We start from the raw sequence: 20971 nt of genomic DNA, 5'->3' as shown, positions 1-20971 counted from the left end.
AATTACAAAGGAAATGGAAATTGGTGAAATCCAGATATAACCGGATCTGAAAGTGACTATGGACTAGTGAGAGGGTGTGAGGGAAGGTTTAGTTACCTGGCCAAATTCTACATTGGTCTGAAATTAAGAAAATTTATATCCAATGCCGGAACTATATTTTGGTATGACGTCAGAATAGTAAACCTTGTAACTATTCAACTTGTATATGCGAAAATGGGATTTACAATTAATCAAAATATAAATAAATATGTTATTCTGTAAAATATGATTCCTAATGAGATCTTTCGATTCATTACATTCATTTGAAGTAATGAGGATAAATAAATCGTGTAATTAAACCGAAATCGAATTTTAAAAAAAATACTAGGTACAGAGTGAGTAAAAAAAAGTTGCCATTACTCTCAACTGTAATGGTACATTACAACTTGGAACGTAAGGCTTTACTTTTTTTATTCTTTCTTTCTGAAATATCGAATTCTATATTCTCTATCACCTTGTAAGATTTATCCTTCCTTTCGTCAGTTCATAGTAACAAGTCTTTTTAAAAATATTATCAATAAAAACCAGAGATGGAAAATAAATAGGTTCTTGTAAAAACGCTCCGGACAGGTTTCTATCTTTTGCATGGGTTCTTGGTGTCTGAACCGGTTCAAAAGCGGGTCATACCGGTTCTTTTTCCATTCCTGATAAAAACTGTTTGAAAAGGAAGGGGTAACGCCTTCGTGGAACTAACTTATTTTTCCCTAAATACTTTATTGGAGCTAATAACATGTTTTCCTGTTAGAGGGAAAAAAATAAATGTATCTTTATTAAGTAATTGGTTTTATAGTTTTCAGCGAAATAATGTAAGACATACGTTCTGACTGACCTTGATTAGATTTGCTTTACAAAGTTTCTCTTTCATTGATGTTAATTGCTGTTTCATTATCTAATCTTGTCTGTGTTGGACATAAGTATGCACTTTAGTATCAAAATAACTTAAGATTAGAACATCTATCCTTTCAGGTAAATGAAACAATTACCTATCATGCCAGTATCTATCGTTTTACAAAAGTTTAGAGACTTATATCTTGTATATCCTATTTGTCGACGTGTATTTTTAGCTCATCATTTATTTGTTTTATGGTTGATTGGTGGTCCAAACATCTGAATGTAAACAGAACGAAGGCTCTGTTTGAGGTTCCACACGTATCTACGAAGCAGCATCGCCATCATGGAAAACAGTCACAAACGAAAACGGACTCGTGACCGAGACAAGTCAACATTCAAGGCAACCATGTTTCAGGTAAGACCATCATATCACATATTAAAATACGATATAGGTTTATGTGTTTCTCAGTAATAATAAGTGATGTAGGGCTGAAATAACCATTAAGCAAAATCTGCACACGCTTAAGGTATTAAGGGAAAGGGGTATCACAGAAGTTGTCCATGTAGCTGAACCAGGATCCGAAAATAGCAGCCCAACATTAAATGAATAATATACGTGATATCATTGGAAAGTTTTAAGACTGGGCTTGTAATTTAAATATGACAGTACTTACAGGGTATCGCAATGAATCTCCCCATCGCGCGCCAAGTGAGTTTGGTGGTGGACAAACACCATGTGTCTGGGTTTCTCGGGGTTCTCCCGTTTCCTCCCACTTTCTTCGTTCCACCATTTCATTCATTTCTCATCATCACCGTCTCCTTTAGCCTAGCCGGCATAATCGTGGGACGTAAAACTCAAAGATTTCATTTTTGCAATAAATCTCCTTCAAAGTAGTCCCCTGCTGCCTGAACACACCAACACCAACGGTGTTTCCACTTCTGGTAGCATTCCTGAAAATTATCTTTCCTAAAAGTGTGAAGAATTCTCTCCGTATTTACCTGGATGTTTTAAATTGAGTCAAATCTTCTTCCCTTCAGCGACAATTTTAATTTAGGAAACAGATAAAAGTCGACAGGTGCCAAATCAGGGGTATAGAGGGGGTTGCGAAAGCACAGGAATGTTGAATTTGGCCAGAAATAACTGGATCGATAACGCACAATACGCCAGTGCATCGTCGTGGTAGAGGACCCAACCAGAGGTCAGGCACGCCTGAAGGACGCTTTTGTAGTATTCCTGGCTGACTGTCTGCCCCTAGGGGCAAATTCATGATGCACGATACCCGTAGAATAATAATAATAATAATAAAAACACCAACATTATTTTCACATTCGACCGACTTTATCGCACTGTCTTCGGTCGTTGTGAATCTGGGCTCTTCAACTGGGAAGATTGGACCTTTGTTTCTAGGTCATGCCCATAAACTCAAGTTTGATAACCTGTTATTACGCTCTTTAACAAGTCTGGGTCAATTTCCGATAGAGAAACCAGTAGGGTAATTATAACATAATCAACAACAAACAAAAAGACTGGGTAAAACGGTTTAGCGAAATTTAGTTGGAGGAAAAAAATAAAATGAAATCTTTCAGTTGAACATTCCACGATTATGCCCGTTAGGCTAAGAGAGACGATAATTAAAGCAAATTAATGATTATCAAATAATTGTTGGAATGAGAATGGGGGAGGAAACGAGAATACCTCGAGAAAACCCATGGGCATAATATTGTCCAGCACAAATTTACTTGGGCGGGAATCGAAACAGAGACCTCACGCACCAGAGGTAAGGGCTCTACCACTGAGCCACCGTGTCCTGTTCAGTTCAAGGAAATTTATACTTAGAAAGGACTTTTCCAACCAAGTCTCCATTTTTTACTTTGTGTGTTTTTTTTTGTTTTTTTTTTTAATTTCCATTGAGCGTTATGCTTGTTATCAAATAAATCGTTACATGTAGATGTTAAATACTGAGGAATATTTTGTTTCTTATCCACACAATTTCTAAATAAAGTATATTTATTACCTTTGATTGATTGTTATACTTAATTAACACTTGTACTTCTCACTATATTTTTAACATTTTTATTTTCCTCATTTCCTCACTCAAAGCACTCTCTATAAGATGATATAGTTAATAAACGTACAATTAAAAAAACAAACGAACACGTGAGGATTTCACATATAAATTCACAAGGTGTCACTATATAATATACCAGAAATGACAAGCAAGTCATTACGGTCTTTCTATTGGGTATCACTTCGGTATTTCCTTGTTAAGATATACGACAAGAAATCCTTATGTTTGCTGGTCATTGGATACTAACTCTTGAGGTCCTGAATACGGCAGTCACAAGGTATCTACTACGTCATACCGTACGTTGCCAATCTTCTTAAAGGTGAAAACGTGTCATTTCGATCTAATAATTACACACGGAATTATCTTAAGAACGGTCTGTGGAAAGGATAAATAGTCACATTAGGCAAATAAAGTCAGTTATGAAAACAACCTCTGTAAAGGAACCCGAGAAACTTTATTAGAACCGAAAAACGGAATTGCTCTGCAATTATAAGCTTATAATATGTCTTGTGATATTGAAATTAGTAAATAAAATCAAAGTATAAAAATATTTATTTATATAGACTAACACAAGAGAAGTTAAGTAAACCGCAGTACTCCATGCATTTGTTTAGTGAAAAGATGGATTGGGAGTAGGGATGCACGCGAGACGCGAGAAGTCTCGCATCGTCTCGCGTCTCGTCTCGCATTTGCGAGACGAGACACGAGACGAGACTCAAAATTTTATGCGAGACGCGAGACGAGACTAAACCATGCGAGACGAGACGCGAGACGAGACTCGGTTAATTCTCGCACGAGAAGTCTCGCGAGACTTCTCGCAGTCTCGCAACATTTATGAATTACATTTAATTGTATATTTAGTGATTTTACATTTATTGAGTTTTCTAAGTTGAGCGTTAATGTCTCCAGTAACAAAAAGTGATTGGGGCAATAGACATTTTATGAGATTTATTATTATTCAAGGTTGATTTTCAGAATTAAAGCCTTCTTTAGTTTCTAAATATCATTAAAAAAGAAAAGCTTTGTAAATTGCAAATTCATTACAGCAACGATTTAGGACTTTATTTTGCGACACAAACACATACACGCAGGCGCGCACGAATACATGAACTTCTGTTTTTGGTCTGAAAAGCAAATAAGACTCCCTATTGCTGCGAAATGTGATATTTCTGTTGTTTCTGTCTTTTTCACATTACTACTAGCGATGAATGTTGCGGGATGGCGGGGAAATCCCTTCTCGTCAAAGTTTATCCCCGGCCCGGCTCGCAGAAATAACATTATATTTTTACATGGAATAAGTATTTTCTTTCTATATATTTATCAAAAACATCCCCCTCTAGTTCGGAAGTTTAATTCAAACACTGGTTTGGTAGGATGGCCCTATAGGTTTGGTGGGAGATGGTAGGAATGGTCCTATATCTGTCAGTAACTTTATTTTTTAGATATGGCAACAATATATAAGTTGAAAGCGAAAGTTGATAAAATGCGATAATGCAACATTGCTATAAGCGCGAACGAACCAAAAGAATTGGGTCGTATTGTGTTGTGAGGAGTTCTTTTGTTATCTACAAGCGCTTTTGGTGGTCTAAAAACACTTTATAGTGGAAAATCACCCTTTAAGGAAACGACCAAAACGTGTAAATGTTGATAGTTGCGACGATATTTTAGAAGAACCAAATGGGGACCCAGTTGAAAGTGAAACGGATTCAGGTACTGTTTCTGCAAGTTCGAGTCTTGATCCATCCGAAACAGCAAGGGGTAAAAGCAAGTTCTAGGATTAGTTTGAAATTGCGACGAATGCTGAGTTGGCTATTTGTAAATTTTGTAAGCCTAAGAAGATAGAATTGAAAATGCATTCTCGTAATATAACGCGGTGAAGAAACACTTGCAAAATATTCACAAGAAAGAATACGCGATTTTCTACCCCGACAGCGACAAAGATCAGAAGAGTAGCTGCAGGAAGGTGGATATAACAATATATTTCCCTCAGAAGAAGGAAACTAAGGTAAGTGCATAGCATACTTGACAGTGTCTAAAGTGTTGAAAATTAATTATCGCTATTCCCCGCGGCGAGCCATTGATATAATTGTTATTAGTATATAACATAATTATGTTGTATATCAGTTATTTAGGTTAGTATATTAGTATATGTTATCCACAAGTCCGTTCACACAAGTAATGTTATTCCTTGGTGGCTGGTGTAAAGGGAGATAGGCGACAATAGATGGCAGCACTGTTCTCCTACACAAGTAACGTATTTTTATATTTTCTCTGCTGTTTCCACAAATTTAATGCTAGAGAGTTTAAACGTTCTGAAAAGAAAGTTAAAACCTATTCTAAGGGAACAATCCATGTCAATTTTGGATATTGTGACGTTAGAGTATTCCTCGGACTAGAAGCAGGCAAAGACAAGGCTGAAATCCGGTTAAATAAAGACGAAGAAATTTACATATAGATTACCACATTGCGATTCGACAAAGCCGACTGGCCAGGATATCGAAATTATCTTAGTAGCATTTTTGCAAACTCAACTCTATCAGAAACGGAGGAAGATTTTCATAATTCTTTGGATAGAATAACTACAGCACTCCATGACGCTACCAGCCGTTTTATACCGACTAGTACATCCCATAGTTATCACCCAACGCTCCCACCCCATTATTTACCACTTATCAGACGTTCACGAGCACTCTACAGAGATTACAAATGTACAGGAAATCTAGAGTCATTGCATTTACATCGTCAATTTCAACGCACAGTTCACAATTATGTTAAAGCATATAAACTCCGTCAATGGATAAAAGCTTGTAATAATTTGGGAGACGATGCACACCCATCCAGATACTGGAACCGTTTCAACATGCTTACTGGTCGCAAGACCCACACTACCTATCCTCTCCTAGAAAATGAAAATCCTCTTCACACAGATAAAGAAAAAGAAGACGCCTTCGCAACCTATCTACAATCTATTTTCACGCCGTCTGAAGCAGCCATTCGTCGCAGGCATCCCACACATACCTTTAACATAAATTCACCAGAACTTCAACCCAGCACGTCTCATGTCTTACCCGACCATCCTCTTGCTACGCCTATCACTGTAACAGATATCAACTCCGTCACGGCTCGCGAACGCAATACTGCCCCTGGTCTGGACTCAATCACTTACCGTCATGTCAAAGAAGCGCCCTCGCCTTACTACACCTTTTAGCAACTATATTTACGTTTATTCTCTGCACAGGTTATCTTCCTCCTCCGTGGAAGACTTCCAAAACACTCATGTTTGCTAAGCCATACAAACCACTAAATTGCGTATCATCTTACAGGCCCATACAATAACTCCGACTTTCAGCAAAATATTGGAACGCATCCCTGTCAAAAGACTTCACACTCACTTAACAGCGAAAGAATTGCTACCTTTACATTAAGCTGGTTTCCGACCAGGATATAGTATTAACGATCAGTTACTTCGCCTCACCAACATGATCACTAATCATTACAATTCTTCCAAGCCTGCCTGTTTAGTTTTATTCGATCTCGAAAAGGCATTTGATAAAGTATGGCACCTGGGACTTTTATTCAAGCTTCTGTCTTTCCGTCTTCCTATCACGTACATCCGCTTCATCTTTAATTTTCTTTCAAACCGCCTGGCTTACATCTACATCAATGACAGTGTCTCTTATCCTGTATTTCTTTATAGCGGCGTTCCGCAAGGCTCTGCCTTGTCCCCACTGCTGTATCTGCTTTATGTCGCTGACATGCCGTCCTTACCTCAAAACATTCATACTTTTCAGTACGCCGATGACACGGCTTTCCTGGCGTTAACGAAAACTATCTCTCAAATAAACAATGCGATGAATGAAGCTATCCGTCGCTTTAGCGATTGGTGTCGGACGTGGCCCTTAACAATAAACGCTACCAAAACTCAGGCCATAGTCTTTATTCCACCAAAACGTCGATCACGAGTTCATCGAAACCCAGCTCGTCTTGCCCTTACCGTCAATGATACTGCCATACAGCACTCAAAGACAGTGAAATACTTGGGTATAACATTTGATCATCAACTTACATGGCGTCCACACCTCGCTACCATTGTAAGCAAAGCCAAAAATAGATTAAATTTACTTAAATGTCTCATAGGCACAACGTGGGGTCTCCAATCTTCTACGCTCATCAACACCTACAAGGTCTTCCTCCGTCCCATTCTTACATATGGTTTTCGGTATCAGCAAGCGCAAAATATTACGAAAAGCTGTTAATAATGGAACGACATGCTCTCCGCCTAGCCTACCGCATTAAATTACCAAGTCCAACCCTAAATTGTACGACCGTATCACATTTCCTCAATTTCTTTATCATATTGAAGCTCTTCGTATTAAATATATAACTCAACGGTATGACAGCGAACACGCTTTATTTTTTGAAACCGTCTACAGCGACGCTCCCTACACTCACAGCCATCACCACACGTCTACAACGCTCTCACTGCTTTTTGCATTATATAAATGTACCGTACCTCCAAATCATCCGGACTATAACATCATCAGTATCCTCAGCACATCACACGTACCGGCCCACACCATAGCTAGCTAACTTAAAAAAATTGATATAGTAAAAGGATCCAGGTTTGGTTCAATGAGTTCAGAAAAACATATACGGAAACATTATATTCTTTATCCTAATTACATTGGCGACTTCTTTTTTCGAATTCCACCATTTCACTCATCTCTCATAATCACCGTCTCCTTTAGCCTAACCGGCATAACCGTGGGACGTAAAACTCAAAGATTTCATTTTTCATTTTTTCTTTTTTCGGGGCAAAAATGTGCCCGCATGGCATACTGGAAAATATTGCTGGAGAACTCTAAGCTGGAAAAACAATGTTGGATCCAGCAAACAATTTATGCTCGTTTTGTTGTAAATTATGCTATGCGAAAATTAATGGTCCAGCAATCAAATTCCAGCACAACTTTCCTTTTAATTTGGAGCGGAGTGGACACAAGTTTGGATACCATGTTGAACTCTAGGTTCCGTCTCCTTAGGATGTTATGAACATTCATCCCATGGAAAACAATGGCAAACCACGATGGGTTCACCTTGCCAAGGGACTTTTAGGTCAAATATCTGCCTTCGGACAGAATATCACATCATCATTCATTAACAGCCATAGAATAAAACATTGCAAAATTTTAACCCAGAATATATGCGAGACTGCGAGACCATGCGAGAAAGTCTCGCGCGAGACGCGAGACGAGACTCAAGATTTTATGCGAGACGCGAGACGAGACTTCATATTTGCGAGACGAGACGAGACGCGAGACGAGACCAACATTTGAGGCTGCGAGACGAGACGATACTTTTCCATTTCTCGTCTCGTCTCGTCTCGCGTGCATCCCTAATTGGGAGATATGATGGGCTTTGCAGACGAATTTTGTATAGATTTTCTGTCGTTTTCAAAATTACTTATGACGTGCTGCGCGTCAGTTTTTTTTTTAAACTGAAAACCTTTGTTTTGACAACTTAATCTTAAACATAGATGTTTTCTTACATGACCCCACGCACCAGAGGTAAGCTCTCTACCATTGAGCCACTTTGATTCGGTAAAACTATGAGTCACAGTATTTTTTACCAAAAACCACAATAGTTCTGTAGCGACGGGATTGTGGTGCTATCAGGAAAGGAGAGTAGGTCGTCGAACCAAACGGAGAAAATCTGGTTCCATAATGTTATTTTCGAATCACTGTAAGTGTATTGTAAATTTTGACCTCCAAACACTCAATGCTTTTTAGAGGACTTGATATGAAATTGAAAGCTCTGCATTTAAACCATATTTATAATTGGAGTATATCGTGTGTAAAGATTTGCGTAACACTAAAGGTTGGTAAATGGTCTTTCATTATATTTACAATCACTGTATTTTTTATACTATGAATCATGTAACAATAAAGCAGTATTTTAATCTAAGATTTTGTTGAATGACTGTTGCTCTCAGGACTAACGAAATTTTTTTGCTGCTGATATTGATACTTTATTTAGTCAATGAGACGGTTGCAAATTAAAAGAACTTGCAGTAGACGTTTCCATCACTGAGCTAACAGAGGCACATACTGATATTCTTTTCTACTATGTTTGATATATAGTCCAATGATATTGGTTTCTATAGTACCTAGGTACATGCTAGTGATGTGACAGGACGTTATAAACTGATCTTAGTATTTCTAAAACTGTTTCTTCAAGGTATTGGCAACTGCAGCAGCAAATCTTGCGACTGTGTCGCCAGGAATGAGTTTGGGCTTTTCTGCCGTTGCGTTACCACAACTTCAGTCAGAAAACAGCACCATCCCTATAACTGAAGAAGAAGGGTCATGGATAGGTATGTTATGCGTTAATATCTAAAAGTTAACTCATTAAACATTGCATTATTAGAATGCACTTAAAATACTATTCTATTGAAGCACATTCAACATTTTACATGTAAAACACTGAACATTTTAGATATTACATTAATTTTCCAATAGAGAGCTTCTGAAACATCTTCGGAATATTTATTCATTTTCTTCCAAATTTATGGCTCTTATCACATTTGTTACATATTCCAATAATATATGCAGTTACATATTTCATTTATTCCACATCATGTACAGAACATCAGTTGTTATTGAACAGTCAGTAATCTATATATATAAAAGAGAACGTACAAATCCTTTGTTAGCTCATCACGCTAATACGGCTGAACCAATTTCTTTCATTTTTGGGGGGTTATTAAGATTTGGACCCTAGATGGTTTTTATCATATCACTTTAATTTTCAATTACCAGTGTCTTGAGATAATTGACCATTCAAGTGTCCATAACGTACAAATCCTTTGTTAGCTCATCATAGCTAAATCTAACCGTATTTATATGCAACCCACATGACCGTGTCACTCGGCGGGTTAACATAAATGACAGGCGATATAATGTTAACATTTACTCCAATCTTCTATGGTTTTTATCATATCACTTGAAAGCGAAAAAGTAAAAATTATCTAAGTAACAAAGTTTATTGCGTTTCGGGGTGACCCCAGCGAAGCGGGGTGAACGCTGCTAGTTACATATATACTATCAGCGTCGGACTGACCTACCGGCCTGCGGGCCGATGCGCCCTACTCAATGAATGATTTACGCCCCCTACCTGCAACGGCTTTTGGGTCGAAGATAGTGAAGTGCCACTTGATCGGGACATTGAATCCACAGAGATAAAAAATAACCTATCTCTGTGCGTACTCTATCTCTGTTAAATCATTTTCAACTATTTAATTTGGATTTCAGGCCCAAATGTATATATTTTTACATACTTGATTCTATAGCGATGTTCTGCACATTTGAAGTTAATAGCACTGTTATCCCGAATGCGTAGACCTAAATCAGAAATATTAGTTAAAACACATTTTTTTCAAACGTAAAATTTATAAAATGCCCTGCTGGGAATTTTGATGATTCGGCACGGTATCTGTGATTTCCAACCATATTCACACGTGGTGTTATGCCCATGTTTTCACCTTATGATTTGTCATAAGGCGCAATGGCTTCCAGCTTCCATATCCTTCTTCGGATTACTACAGGAAACACAGGCATTTCTCAAAGAGTTCTACAAGCGCCTTAATATGTATATACAACAGAACCCTAGTGCACGTCTTATTGCTATTGGAACGGTTAGGTGGAACAGTAAAAGTCATGCTACTGTGCGTATATTTGGTCGTTTTTATTATTGGGCAGAAGGTAGTTTCTATAAAGAGGATATCCGAGTCAGTCTTCGTTGAACTTGTAATTACACTCTTCCTTATTGGTATCTCCAATGAATTTAATCAAAAAGTTCGCAATGATGCTCTTTCATTGTTGAAGAAGTTTGTATCCTACGAAACAAGCTTAGTGGCCATGATGTTTTTACTTATATTTCAAATTACTAGTCCGCTTTCCGATTACCTTCAAACCAAGACTCTGCATTATGTCCAAGCTTGGAGGTTCATTTCCGCTGCACAGAATGGTTTAAATAAAGCAAGGAATAAATTTGATAAAGTTAGTGTCGCGTCAAAGACTTTTGTAAGAGTAGTGTCAGAAAAGATTAGTGTAGAGTAGAAAAGTGTCCTTCACTTGAGGATCTTTGGATTGAAAGAGAGCTCCCGAAAAGAAGAGTATCTAAGGTTAAGAAAATGAGTGGTGAATTGGCATCTCATGAAATCATAGGGAATACAGTAGAGAAAAGCTTCATATTGTGTGTTTTCAATGTTGTCCTTGACAAAATCAAAGTATGACCAACGGGGTTTCAAAACACAAAAGCCTGCATCTAGACTTGGCGTGTTTTGATCCAAGGTTGTTTTCTGATTTAAAAAGTTGAACTACCCTCAAACTCAATGAACAAAATTTGTGAGTTAATTCCCAGCATGGATAAAGGGAAACTTATCGAAGAACTAAATCATTAGCAGAGGTTTGGGCCAAGGCATCGCAAGGAGGTGCACAGAGCATGATAATGAAGAATTAACTAGTGCATATGAAAAACAAACAAAGTGGGACGATATTGAACCAGCAATGCAGGAAATCAAATTAAAGAAACTTTGCAAGTCTTGCCTCACGAGCGCGTTCAAAATTATATATGAATATCGCATATGTTCTTTATGTTATACAGAGCTCTTTAAAATGTATAAATTCCTTCTTACGTTCCCTCTTACACAAATAAGTTGTGAACGAGCGTTTTCCAAACTCAGGATTATTAAATCTAGACTAAGGGCGAATCTCGCTCAAGAGAACCTTGAATCGTTTCTATTAATGTAGTCTGAAAGAAATATACTAAGTGGAGTGAATAATGATGCCAAAATTAACAAACTCGGTCATGATAATGCAGAATTGAAGATGCCTGACGTAATAAGAACGTCCTTGTTTCTTCCCATGTAGACAGATCAAAACAATAAAATTTGAATGCTCTATAAATGTATATGTTATTTGCAATAATATGGAAATCATCCTCCAAGATTCTCACTTTATGTTTGCTGTAGATGTTTTATTGAATGTAGCGAATAAAATTATGTGGTTTCGAAACTTACATTTTGAGCGTCTAAATGGTCTGTGAGAATATTTTTGTATTAGGACTTGATCAGCCAGTTAATCTACAGTAGAATACGCATATGTAATAAATATATCTATGTTAAAGACAGTGCGCCGTCCTAATGATTTAAGGTCTGCGCCCCCGACAGCTTCTCAGTCCGACCCTGTATGCTATTTTATATTAATGTTAAAGAAACAGTTTATGTTACTTTACGATATTCCAATGATAAATATTCCTAGGTATTCCACATTAAATCTACAGTTAGTTACAATTAATAATTTGAAAACATACTTCACAATCATATACAGTAACTACCAGTAAACTCTTTTTACTTTATAAGTATTTGTAGCTAGATGGTTAAGTTCATTCAAAATTCACGACTGTTTAAGGTCGTTTGCACATGGCAATGATAATATCGGTGGAAGCGCCGATAATGTCGGCGGTGGAATTGACTTCAATGTACTCAAATCATAATTGCACACGCCACCGACATTATTGGCCGATCCTCCGACACGGCAGATGCTGTCGGCCAAGCCCCCGATTTTATTGCCGGCGATATCGCCGACACCGGTTTTGTCGGGGGCAATGTTTTCTTATGATTGGATGCACATGCGGCCGATAATGTCGGCCGGCCAGTGGTTTAGGTGAAGAGAGTGAGTGACAAGGCGCTGTGTATATTTGTTTCGTCTCTTGTCTTTGGAATTTTGTTGTTTCCATTTTTTCTATTACAATTTTTATTACAATAATAATATTATTATTATCATCTTGTCCCACAAACAACTTCGAAACAGCTTATTATTTTTTTATAGTCTCTGTTTTGGAGTAGCTAATTCGGTTTCGTAGAGCTGAAGTATGACCAACTCTGTTTTGCAGGAAAATATAGCCTGGTAGCGAGATGTACCAACAGGCGCGCACTCACCGGGGGTCCACCAGGCACAGATACCTCCAAACTTTACTTATTAAGATAATATACTTGTGTTTGTCTGCATCAACTCACAGTAGTTCACTCAATTCGGACCCTCTTCAATATTTCGACTTTGAAACCCTAACAAAAATTTCTTAGTTTGCATCTGTGTGCCAAAGACATACAACCTATATTGACATTTCAGGAGATGTCACGTTTCGTATAAGTTAAGTATAGAAAATGTCATTGATAAATTTAAACTTGATATTATTGTAATCTTTATGTGATCTTATGCGGAAGTAATCTAAATATAACCTGTTATTCAGAATGTATGTATAAATGTAACAAACAGTTCTACTGCAGGTTTTTAACATTTCTTAAATAATCTTTTATTTTTAGCCAGTATAGCAGCCATGACAACTCCTATTGGGTGCCTTATCATTGGCTCCATAATGGATCGTTTCGGACGGAAACTGGCCATCCTTTCTATCAATGTTCCTTGCATATTTGGATGGTTACTCATTGCCACAGCTCAAAATTTACCCATGATTTACGTAGGAAGAGCTCTCACAGGATTGGGTACTGGAATGTCTAGCACGCCAGGTCCTGTATATGTGGGTGAAGTAACGCAACCACATCTAAGAGGAATGTTAGTGTGTTGGAACTCCATATCAATGGCGTTGGGTATTTTAATCGTGTACGTAATGGGTTCACTTCTTGACTGGAGAATGGTGGCTGGTTTAAGCACATTATTTCCTTTAACGGCATATATTGTGATGTCCCTATTTCCTGAAAGTCCTTCATGGTTGATGTCCAAAGGACGAGTTGAAGACGCTGAAAAGGCATTGCTATGGCTTCGAGCTGAAAGTCCATATGCAAAAATTGAATTCGAGGATGTAGTGTCGAACGGACCCAAAAACAGAAGAAAATCGACAAGTTTAAGTGAACTCTTTGATATGTTTTCTCGTCCTGAAGGATACAAACCATTTATTGTAATGAACGTCTTTTTCTTCTTCCAACAATTCTCTGGCATATTTGTTGTGATATTTTATGCCGTTAACGTAGTGCGTGAAGCCAGTGACGACATTAACGAATACCTTGCAACAGTTCTTATTGGTTTGTCCCGGTTGTTAGTGACAATTTTTATAAGTTTTGCGTTGAGAAAGCTCGGAAGGAGACCGCCAGCAATTATATCTGGTGTTGGTATGACAGTGTGCATGGGGACTCTTGCTATTTTTACATATCTTGAAAGTATTAATGCTTTAGAAAAGGACAGTCCTACAATTAACTGGATTCCTGTTACTGCAATCATTTTGTATATTTTTACTAGCACTATCGGGTTCCTTACTCTGCCGTGGGCTATGATTGGCGAGGTTTTCCCTTCCAAGATACGTGGGATTGCGAGTGGTGCTACAACTTGCATTGCTTACATATTTAGTTTCATCATCGTGAAATTTTATCCTGATATGCTGCGTTGGTTTGAAAATTACGGTGTGTTCTTTTTCTATTGTGTTCTGTCCTTATTAGGAACAATCTTTGTTATACTTTACCTTCCAGAAACGAAAGGTAAGACATTGCAGGAAATTGAGGATTATTTCTCAGGAGTCAATAAAGTCCAGGTAATTCCTGGGAATAACTACCCAAAACGTATTCTTGTCGATGAAGACGACGATAACATGGAGGTCTGAAAATGTGTGAGAAAATTAAGAAGCATTCTGATAATAATTATTTATTTATTGTATCGATTTGCTATGCAGAAAGAACAACATTTTGTTTTTGTTTTTCGTGGTTATCTAGTGTCGTTAACTTGTTTGTGACTTTCATCAGATTTGAGTGTATTTATCTGTAACATAAAAAGACAGTTGCAACACGAAGACAGTTGTTCTTCCTTGTAGTGAATGCTACAGTATAGTAGATCAACTCATTCGTAGAGAAATGGGGTCGTTTCTTTAACAGCTGTACCTGGACAGTAAGCATTTATTTATGACTTATGAATAAATTTGAAGAACAATTAGTAATACAAAACTCAATATGCAGTCTTGTTCAAAGAAACCTGGTCACGCACTCCTCTTTGAAGAACTTTGTATTTTAAACCACAGTTTGAATTAAATCAAACAAATATGAAGTTTTTTTTTTTCTTTTTGACTATCAGATCTTTATTTAGAGCTAAAGTATAGTATTTTCTTACGTACGGTTGCTAAAAGAGGGATTTCTGAATCAAAAGTGGTAGCCAAAATTTTGTGAACAAAAGTATATGAGTACAACTTTTGTTTCTCAAGTGCAATTTGTTTTGAAGCTTTGTGTTACTAAGGAACAAATATATATATATATATATATATATATATATATATAAATTAGTAAAACTTTGAAAGTTAATGTGGACTTATGTACTTTGTGTATTTGTTATTTCTAGTATATTAGTGTCGAATCTGATTTAAATATGTATTAAAATTCTGGTCCCAGTCATGCAAAGATTTTAACTTTTTCTTTTTATTTATGAAGTTCGTAAATATTCCAGAATAGTTCATTTTAATTGAAAATTTATCTTAGAATATTTAGACTATGAAACAATAGAACAGATTACATGTTGCAATAGAAGAATGATAGTTTATGTTTATTATGTTTCAGTGTGGATTTAAATTAGTAAAATATCTTTTAAAACTCAGTGTAACAAAAAATGTTCCTGGCGCTAGAACTAAAATACAGTAAGAAAGCAAGCTTTAACGTAATTTTTTTATTATTATTAAATCAATGATATAGCAAGCATTTCTGGGATCCGAAATCAGATCTCGATACTACTTTATTTGATGTGCGTGTTCTTCTTCAAGTGTCTACCGTGCTAGGTGATTCCTGAGAATCTGAAGCCTTCAGCTTCTCAGATCTACATATTATAATCGAACTATACAATGAGAAATTCAGCTATGTAGAAAGCTACAAAGTCACTGGTTAATTTTCTATATTTGTTTGAGCCGCTGCGAGGTTAAGTGATAGCATGGATTTAATATTAAGTGTTGGTCAAAGAATTGAGGCATTCTGGCTAGTAAATAGGGATGCGCACGAGACGAGTCGAGACATGGCTCTTCCAATAAAGAAATATAGATTTTTCGAGTCGAGATATCAATTTTACAGCACATTTTCGAGACGAGACAGCCACAAATCTTGTCTCGTGCGCATCTCTACTAGTAAAGACAAACTGAACAAAAGTTATGTAAAATCTGAATGCTCTGGAATTACATTTGAGCAGTGGTGGCTTTTAAAGGAAGTAACATTCGTAAATAATAATAATAATAATAATAATAATAATAATAATAATAATAAATTTTATCACTACAAGATAAGGGAAGAAATCTTCATACGGAAATGAGTACATTAAGAATCTTTCTTTTTCAAGCTTCTAGCAATAAAATTGAATTTTTACTAATGTGACTTCCTTCAAAACCCGCCACTGCATTTAAGGTGTTTGAGTATACCTACTAGTACGAAACTGCTCTGTGGCAGCCAGTTCTCGTGCATATATGTATAGTTTCTGAAAGCCCATACTGTTTCCTTTAGAAAGTTTGAAAATAAATGGACAATTATTTTGACAGCTCCGAGTGGTTGTCAGTGTTTTTGTTGAGTTCGTTCTTACCACTACGAACGCCTCGATTATAGTGTAGTTACCTAATAGTATGGATACCTACATCAAAATATTTCGAATTCTGTTGGAGAAAATCAATAAAATCCGCGATGATTGCAAAGGATTAAAAAAAAAAAAAAAAAAAAACTTTAGAAAACGGCAAGGAAAGTGTTGAAAATGAGTCTGAAAAGCTTTAATATTGCAAAAGTAAACTGCAAATAGTAATTATAATGAACTCAACTGTAAAGTTATCTAAATGTTTATTTTAGAAGTAGAATTTTTAACGTATAAATATTTCGCTTTGAGATGGGATCAGCCTCCTTACCTTTCCGTCGCTACGAAATTGGTTGTTACGAGTAAACAAGTTTACTTAAGTTTAACATTCCATCTTGTCAGCACCGAGACTATCTTATGCAGGACATGTAACTACAGTTTAACGTGGAATACAAGCGTTCACCGTGCGAGCTAGAATATTACTAGAAACAAAGTGTATATATTAAAAGAACATTGTGGCGGTGTCTACTTCCGCGTTCCTTCATTCAGTCACCCAGCTCTTTAACAATACCACTTTAACAATGTTAAATTAGTTTTACAGTGTCTTCTAATTTGACGCCGCTCTGTGTCTAACCAATATCACAGGGCATGTGTTAACCGTAATGCCAAACCCTTAATGTTCAAATAACAAACTGAAGTAGTCAGTCATGCTGGGATCACTGGCCTGTGTTAAAATTGGATCGTTTCAACATCATAACTTTTTCTTTTGCTGTGTGTATGTTATTTTGTTAAATTTTGTTTATCTGTTTAATTAATGCTAATTAAAAAGAAAAACTTTCTGAATATAGTACTTCATTTTGTGTGTACAGTCTTGCAGTCGGGAAGAGAGAAACAGGATCTCTTAAACATCTCATGCTTTTGTAAATTGTTTATGTAAATACTGTATATATCAGGAGCGGATCCAGGACGGACTTCTGGGGGAGGCGGTGGGTTATAATACTGCTAATTAGAGTTACTTTTAAGAGCTCCAAACTCTGGGATGGGTTTTATTTATGTATAAAATAAGAAAGTTTCCTCTTCGGGGGGGGGGGGGTCAATTGCCCCAATCGCCCCCCTGGATCTGCCCCTGGTATATATTAATTAGAAAATATGCAGAAACTCTTGTATTTCTATCTTCTCCAATTTTATGGTAAACATTGTACTTGAGTACTACTTACACCCAAAATATTCTGTTTACAAAAATATGTATATTTCTTGACGATAAATGATATTTATTAAATTATTTTATGTGTATGTTGTATTATATATATATATATATATATATATATATATATATATATATATATATATGTGTGTGTGTGTGTGTGTGTGTGTGTGTGTTATTGTTTAATATACTGTGAAAATTTATATTACCTTTTTATTTATTGTCTCAATAAATCTATTACTTTTTATTTGTGTTATTTTAATCATTGTGTATTCAATCTTTCATATGCTCTTTTTCTATCAAGAGTCTGGCATCTAAACTTTATAAGAAGTCTGAAAGGTTTACGAAATATTAGTACTACTGTGTAAATAAATTTCTGTGCAATGAAGTCACTTTTACCTAATTCTCATGTAAGTGTTGTCTTTGTGTCCTTCATCTGCAGAACTCCTTTGATTTTTGTAACATTTTGCATAGGGGTGACCCTGACGTGCTTAGTTGCATTTATATTATTTTCTCCTGCAAAGCTTTGGTTCTCGAGTTTTTCACCATCAAAATTGGGGTCTACACTAAGTGAAATGATCGTAGGAAAAAAAAACCTGTTATTTAGAACAAGAACTATGGGAAAATACGTGAAATACTAGCTTAATGTTAATATAAGGTTATAGATAAACATTTATTATTAAAAGTTGTTAAATTCAACGACGGACGAATATTTTTCACAATCGTTCAATGATGTAATTGAAGTACTAACTGTCCGTTCATTCTAGCTTCCTAAATAATGTTTTCAACCACACGGGAGAAACTAGGCATGTTTTTGTACTGCCTTGTGGTCTCGCCTAGCAAAGTTATGTAAATACACTTTCAGAACTCGTTTTGAACAAGACATATACTATTACTTTGCAATTATTATCTTTTAAATATATCGTTTGAATATTAAAGAGAATTGCTTATCTAAAATAATTAAAATACTCACTTCCTTTGGAATGCCCTTACAATTAAGTGCAGTGGTACCTTGACTTAGGGAATTAACTTGCTTTCTCGTATCTTGATTTAATTCGTTCCCCGGAAAGTTAATCTTGAATTTGTTTTCTAAATACTCGTAGTAATTCGTATTTTGAATTAAGTCTTTCTCTGGAAACATACTCGTATCTTAAATTGTTTTCAAGAAAGATACTCCTATCTTGAGTTAAATCATTTTGTCGAAAGATACTAGTATCTTGAATTACGTAATTTCTGTATTTGAGATATGTAACACGTCTCTTTGTATAATTGTAAATTTTATTAAGCATTTATTGTTTATTTGGTAATCATGGGTTGTGGAATGATGTTAGAATGGCAACTGTTGACAGGGTTGGAATTAAGAAAGAGGACTTATTACTGTATTTTCATATGATAATTCCATACTAATATGCATTCGCAAAGCAAATAAAATATGTATGGATAAAATATTAGAGTGCTAACGTCAGAACAACAGGACTTCAAATTATTAAAAAAAAAAAAAAAAAACTCGTCTGAGTCTTTAATAAACCGACATTTCGCTTTCAAACATCCCCTTAAATGGAGTGAAGACATACATTCTTGCTTCAATAGTCACTAAATATGTATTGTACGAATAAATATACATTATAATATGTTATAAATAAATACAATATGTGAACCATTAAATTTATATGGTATTTTGAAACTTTAATACTTTACGTATTCGATTAGCCAACTACATAGAATACAACTTTGTCTGAAATTTGAAACAAAGGTAGAATTTCGACATGATTAGATTGGCTTACAGCTTTCCGTTTCTCTTCAAATGATAGAAATAAAGAAACTGACTTTATAACAAGTGAATTCAAAAGCGAGAGAATTGGGGTGGAAGTTTAGATTTTATCCCATCCAACATCTTACATAAACGCTTCTCTTCTGACGGCGTCAGCGAGTTACTTTTTTCTTCTTGCAATGGAAAAGAGGAGAGAGTAGGGAAGATTATTTTGACTATCAACTTAGGCGGAATGAATACAGTAGTACGTATATGAAATCGCAACGAAACGTGGAAAGGGTAAGAATTATAGAATATTTCATGTCAAATATTATTATTGGAGGTGGGGAAGCTTATTTTTCCGTCCTTTGATACAGATACAAAGGTATCCTTTCCGTCCTTCGGTCCTCCGATTTATATATTATAGCAATATCTTACCTATCAATAGTAAAGAAATTATCTTCAGATTTTTTCTTTCAACAAATGTGAAAGGCATAGCAACATTGCCTTGACAGTATTATACATCTCTGGTGAGCAGTTCTCTAGTTCGGTCCCAGGCTATGTCAGTTTATAATGAACAACACGGCTACCGTGGGTTTTCTTAAGATTCTCCTGTTCCCTCTGCATTCTCATTCCACCAAATCTTTCACAATCATTCATTTTCATTAATTTTATTCGCTTCCTTTAACATAAAAGACATAATCATGGGATGTAAAACCAGAAATTTACTTCCAGTTTTTTTTTTATCGTTGTATTGAATAAAGAACATCCGTATTCTTTCATTATCTTAATAAAACCGCCTCTTTTCTGAAACATGCACCATAAAATATTAAGGTATTAGCTGATGAACTACTAGCAAATATATACACATATATGAATATATTTTTAGCTAACTACTGTAATGTTTCTTTGGAAGATTCCATAGGATACAAGACTGTAAGGAAATTCAGTTTCACAACTTTCCTGCACATTAATCCTCTCATAAAAATTGTTTTAAAGTTTCATATAGAATTGTTTCTTCTTAGAACAATACGTCACTTCTTAGAACAATACGTTAATAATTGGAGTTGTAGCATCTCTGAATCTCTCATTATTTTCTTTCTCAGTTGTTACTTTATATTGCATGCATAAATGAGCAAACTTACCCTTTTACCGCTTCCACGCCGCCCATACACCTGTAATGATCACTTTGGGACCAACTTATACTGAGGTTTAAAATTGAACTTTTTGGCCAGACAATGGGACAAGGGTTAACTTGAGTAATGCCAACTGCATATTGACTAGAGGACAGCATAGTCAAGCTGAGGCAGAGGGAGGTAGGAAAGCATGCGGAACGGGAAGCCTGAGTTTATTTATCATTCAGAATGTTGGAGACACTCTTGTCTAAAGTGTGCTCGAGTAAATATGAGGCACAAGGCTTCGTTACATTGCTCGAAGTACAGAACCTCGGCACGGCTGTCGGGTTCTGTAGTCAATATACTGTGCG

General features: G+C 36.1%; 1 protein-coding gene across 1 annotated transcript; it reads left to right on the top strand.

The window, feature by feature from the left end:
• Positions 1-1138: 1138 nt before the first annotated feature.
• Positions 1139-16684, top strand: LOC145671126 (facilitated trehalose transporter Tret1-like). Its single transcript, XM_081739922.1, has 3 exons — positions 1139-1285; positions 9174-9309; positions 13321-16684. Exons 1-3 carry the CDS (start codon positions 1214-1216, stop codon positions 14607-14609), a joined length of 1497 nt encoding a protein of 498 aa, XP_081596048.1. The 5' UTR covers positions 1139-1213; the 3' UTR covers positions 14610-16684.
• The last annotated feature ends 4287 nt before the right edge of the window (positions 16685-20971 follow it).

Source organism: Thermobia domestica, chromosome 15, assembly GCF_964235325.1.
Source record: "Thermobia domestica chromosome 15, izTheDome1.hap1.1, whole genome shotgun sequence".
NCBI lineage: Eukaryota > Metazoa > Arthropoda > Insecta > Zygentoma > Lepismatidae > Thermobia > Thermobia domestica.
This window is presented reverse-complemented; position numbering and strand designations above follow the sequence as displayed.

Excerpts from the sequence above, each read along its gene's own strand:
- LOC145671126 (XM_081739922.1), top strand. The coding sequence starts at position 1,214 with ATGGAAAACAGTCACAAACGAAAACGGACTCGTGACCGAGACAAGTCA. Across the intron at positions 1,286-9,173 it reads TCAAGGCAACCATGTTTCAG|GTATTGGCAACTGCAGCAGC; the intron begins GTAAGACCATCA and ends TGTTTCTTCAAG. Across the intron at positions 9,310-13,320 it reads AGAAGAAGGGTCATGGATAG|CCAGTATAGCAGCCATGACA; the intron begins GTATGTTATGCG and ends TTTTATTTTTAG.